This window comes from Halyomorpha halys, unplaced genomic scaffold (genome assembly GCF_000696795.3).
Source record: "Halyomorpha halys isolate HHAL.00 unplaced genomic scaffold, Hhal_1.1 Scaffold1738.1, whole genome shotgun sequence".
NCBI lineage: Eukaryota > Metazoa > Arthropoda > Insecta > Hemiptera > Pentatomidae > Halyomorpha > Halyomorpha halys.
In genome coordinates, this window is record NW_027111221.1 from 87,807 (window position 1) to 93,066 (window position 5,260).

The following is a 5,260-nucleotide window of genomic DNA, read 5'->3' on the forward strand; positions in this document are numbered from 1 at the left end:
TTAGCTCAGTGTTCAAATCTTTCAAGTAATTGTCTCAATTTCATCTTTATCATTTTTGTATGGAGTTTTAATTATATAAAAATATTAATTAAGAGATAAATAATAATTCATTAATTTAGAAATAATAATTACTTGATCTGAATTAACCACATAGTTGTTCCTTGTTTTGCAGGTGGCTACCCAAACAGACTCACCATTTGAGGAAATATCCTCCACAATTAGCGGACCTATAACAAGAACGGTAAGTAAATATTATTACTGTTCCTAGCTAATATTCCAGATCATTGAGGAGGGGTGCTTCTCTCTAAGTTTTCATATTGATGAGCTATTATTTTGTCATATACCTATATATTTCTATGTAATATTTCTGATTTTCACATAATTTTGCACAGAGCCCTTTGAAATTTTATTCTTCAGATGTATTTGCAATCAGTAATTATTTCATATCAATTTGATTAACATTATTATTTTTTCTACTGTGTTTACAGGTGGGAACGCAGGTAGACTTGCCGTTGCTACCAAAGGAGTTGATTAAGCTACCAGGAATACAAAAATTAATACGCGAATACAAGGCTAAACGAGTAAGAACTTACTTTAGTTTTTGTTGAAACTTAATTAGCTTCTAGAAGATTAAAATAATTGTATTATATTATAATCTTGATTATAAATATTGAATTATATTAAAATATTCAGTAACATTTTCTGTCTCAGACTAATATTAGCACAGCTAATAATGGTATAGAATATCAAATATCAATAATAACCTGTCAAATATTTAATTTTTTTAAAACTTTCTTTGTGTCCAATTTCATAGCTACTTACTAATTTACCACCAAGCACTCATATCAGATACATTAATACTTATGAGGCAAATTATGAAACTTTGTTGTTCTTTTCACAAACGATATAATTTAGTTTATAATAGATAGTTATAGAGATGCTTAACCTCCGAGTATTACTGTATATACTGATTAAACTTCTGTGAATGAAATTATTAGACTATTTTTTAAGTTTTTATTTCTGATTCATATAGGAAAGAGAAAAATCAGTAAAAGTTGATATTCCAAAAATTCCTGAACTACCTCTCAACATTCCTACAACATCTATGGTAAGTCAATATCCATACATAAAAGCAAATGTTTTATGTTTATATATATAGTAAATTTGAAATTCTGAATTTTTTAATTCATGTTTTTAGTTCAATTGTCAATTTGGTGTAATAAGTGTTTTTGTTGGATATCTAGTCCTAAGCCTCTTTAATCTTGCTCTACATTTTTCTTTTAATAAGATATTAATATGCTGAGGCAAGTTAGTCTGTTAAGTGTTATTAATTTTACTAGTTGTCGGGTATTGTCATTTATATTGATGCCGTAAGTTTTTATATACCTCCTTTAATGTCATGTTTTGTCTTTAATGTAATTTTTAAGTCTAGTTTATTTTCCACATCATATCTATATTTGTCCAACTTGTCCTGTAATCAATGAAGGGAAGGGCTTCAGAACAAAATTTTAATGTACATGGCAGAGCTGAACTATAATCTGACGAAAGATCATCCAGGGATTTGATAATGGCTTGGGAGAAGGATATCTGGGAGATGATCAATACATCCAGAATATCTAGCGTTTTTTGATGGATATAAGCTAATTTGTTTAAATAATTTATTATTATAATATAATCCTATTTTTATATTTAAAGATTTTATTTTTATTTTCATAGGAATGGTTCACAAGGACTAGGAATGATCAAACTGATACTCCAGGAGAGCTCCCCACAATCAATACTCCTTCAACTAAAACTGTAAGTCAATTTAGGAAACAGTCTTCACATCAATAATTATATTTGCCATATTCTTAAAAATAAAAGGCATTGTCTAGAAAACTAATTTCTTATATATATGCCAGCTGATCATTTATTGAGGTTATTGTGGAGCGGAGGTATTTGAAGCTGCTTACTTTAGAAAAAAATTTGCCTTTCACACAAAGTACGTTGTTAGGTTGTATTTTTTAGCTTACAATCATAAACTTTGTTTTATCTTGTGTGTGTGTGTTTTTTTTTTTTGTTTTTTTTACGAGGGTCGGTGGAAATCTTCAAAAGACACGGATAGGCCCGTACCTATCCGTGTGTGGGATTTTTACCCACTACACCACTGCCCTACACCTGTTCATTCCTTTCCACGGGACCGCCGCTAGGCATTACTTCATGGAGGGAAATGGCTGAGTGTCGCCTCGCATTCTTTTCATGGTTTTCACGTTTCCATGCTAGTTACGTCTTCTAGCCCTCTCTTCCTCTCTCAACCTCTTGAGGACTACTGTGGTGAATATATTCACTGCGTTCCAATGCAGGTCTGATAGTAGCATATAGCTCATCACGTTCTCTGGTGTGACGTGTCCTCCACACACTCTCTCCAATTCACTTCTTTCTGCTGCAAAGCGAATGCAAGTGAAAAACACGTGCTCCACGGTTTCCTCGACAGTGACATCCAGGGCATTCTGCGGTGTTGTCCAGTTTGAAGCGGTACTGGTAGGCTCTAAAGCATCCATGTCCGGTCAACATTTGGGTTATGTAATAATCCACCTCACCATGCTGATGACCATACCACTTGCCCACATCGGGTATCAACCTGTGAGTCCACCTCCCGGAATCTGCAGCCTCCCAATGCTGCTGCCACTGGTCGATGGTTATTTTCCGCTCTTCTTCTCTAGAAAAGTGCAAGCGTCGTCCATAGTGCCTGCTTCTTTCTTCAACAAGGAGTTCCACAGGTCCTTAAACAAACTCTGCGATAAACTGAAACCATCTGTCTCCTGTATGATTTGGTAGCCATCGTTTCTTTCCATATCGGGGCTGCATATAACATAATGGAGGTGACAACAGCACCCAGAAGCCTTCACTTACTTTCTTTGGGACCTCCGACGTTTGGCATGAGACGTGACAAAAAGGATGCAACTTTTGTGTGTGTATAAGTTAAGTATTGGCGAAAGCAAAATGTCAAAAAAGAGAAGAAGGAATATGATCTTACACGCTTGAACTGCTGTAACATACTGTCTTTATTGTGTTCGGTACATATCTTATATACATTCGATCAGCTGATCCCCTCAGTCAGCTGACTCATACCGTAACTCCACCCACCAGTTTACGAACAATCCTCGTAAGCTAATACTATATAATATAATAACATAGAAAACAAAAACAATAAAGAAAAATCAATAACAACCTTAAAACACAAAAAAACAAAACAATAAATCGAATAAATAACTAAATTCTCTGTAATCTAATCTAGTATGGAAACCTTTCAGTTTTTATATTGTCTTTGCCGAAAGTTTTAATTCTTCAATATGGAGGACAGTTCTCCTCTTTTTGGGTTCTCCAATACTTTCTATTGTTTCAATATTGTGTTCTCTTATAATTATCACCCCGAATGGACCCTCGTATCGCTGTATCTCTTTACCCCTGTTAGACCCCAACTTTCTATATACAATCGTCTTTTGACGATTTTGATTGCTCCCATTCTATCTGTGACCTTTAAATTCCCTAAATCTCTCCTTCTTCTCCTTTGCTAACTGTATCTTTAGTACCAGGGATAAGAATTGTATCCGACTCTGTACCTGGGTTGTTTCCATCATTTCGCTCAGAATATCTTGAATTCTGTTAAAGCGTGCCAGGAGTTCCGGGGCATATTGCCCACTAGACAGTTTCGGTTTCTTTGTCTCTCGGATTATCATAAATTTGTCTTCCTCTGGGGCCCACTGTCCTCCTCCAAATGTCTTCTTTAATCTTCCCTTGTAACTCTCCAAGGGGTCTCTTCGTCAGCCTGAATCTGATTTAGGATGCTCTTTACTCTGCAGAAGACCACTGCTTTTAAAGCCTCCACATCTTCACTATCGAGTAGACTTTTAATAGACTTCGGTTCAATTCTGCATATTAGTCGGTCACCCCCTTTTATGAAGTGGCTCAATTCTCCTGCTTCCCTGGTAAACCGTTCAAGGTCAGAAATGGCCTTCCTCAAGTCTTGGGCGGTTGCTGTGCGTACTTTTACCCACTCAAGTGTTGTGGCGTGGGCTCCCGGTAGAGAAACTTCAGGTAGTGGGGCAAGCTCCGGGGGTGGAGGAGTCACTTCCATGGGTGGTAGGTTTTGAACCCCATTTTGATTTAAATCTTCCAGGTTCATGACCGCTTGTCTGACAATACTGTTGGCAGCCATTGTTTGACAAAAAATGAGAGAATAGAAAAAAAAATTTGAAAACTGAGAAAACTGGGATAAAAAATTCTTCTTTAAAGCAAATATTACTCCGGTATCTATAGTTCTCGGGTTTCAGCACCAATTAAGTATTGGCAAAAGCAAAATGTCAAAAGAGAGAAGAAGGAATAAGATCTAACACGCTTGAACTGGTGTAACATACTGTCTTTATCGTGTTCGGTACATCTCTTATATACATTCGATCAGCTAATCCCCTCAGTTAGCTGACATCGAAATAACAGCTGAGTCATACCGTAACTTATATATATGTATATATATATTTATTTATTTATTTTTTGTTTATTCAATAGCTTCATAAGTATTTTAAATTATATAATTTTGTTTTGTCATTTGTAGAAAATATTTTTTTTAATAATTTCGAATTTATAAGAATATTATTTTGTTTATTTAACAGTCCTATTGGGTAGTATATTTTAAATCTTATTTTGGTTATAACAAGAAGAATGTTATTTGTTTATACAACAGTCCCATTGGGTAGGTAGTACATTTTAAATCTTTTTTTCATTATAATAAGAAGAATATTATTTGTTTTATTTATTTATTTTATTATTATTCATTTATTTATTTTATTGTGTATTTATTTATTTTTTCTCTTAATTAATTTGAACTTAAAAGAATGTTATTTTGTATATATAAATTTATCAGAGAATATTTTATTTTAAATCTCTTTCTTATTTTATTTTAATTTTGTTCTTTTGTTTAAGAAGGATATTATTTTGTAATTAACTTGTATTTATAATATCATTTTATGTACCTAATATTTCCAGAGGGTATACATTTTAATTTCATTCTTAATTTTTGTCATTAGCCTTTTCTTTTTTTGTTTCTGATCCAAACAGGAGGAGCAAAGAACACAAATGGTTGAGGTACCAAGAAGCCTGGAAGGGCCTCTAGAAACACCTTCAACATCAATGGTAAGTCATTTTAAATACCCATATATATAAAGAAAAAATTATTTATATATAATACTATTCATTTATCTCCTATCCATTATTTCTCTCACTA

General features: G+C 33.6%; 1 protein-coding gene across 1 annotated transcript; it reads left to right on the forward strand.

Moving 5' to 3' along the window:
- Positions 1–172: 172 nt before the first annotated feature.
- Positions 173–5,169, forward strand: LOC106690471 (uncharacterized; the record flags this gene model as incomplete). Its single annotated transcript, XM_067049272.1, is given in 5 exon segments — positions 173–241; positions 489–581; positions 1,034–1,108; positions 1,717–1,797; positions 5,095–5,169. Coding segments are annotated over 5 exon segments (393 nt in total), but the record flags the coding sequence as incomplete, so codon positions are not given.
- Between the last annotated feature and the right edge of the window lie 91 nt (positions 5,170–5,260).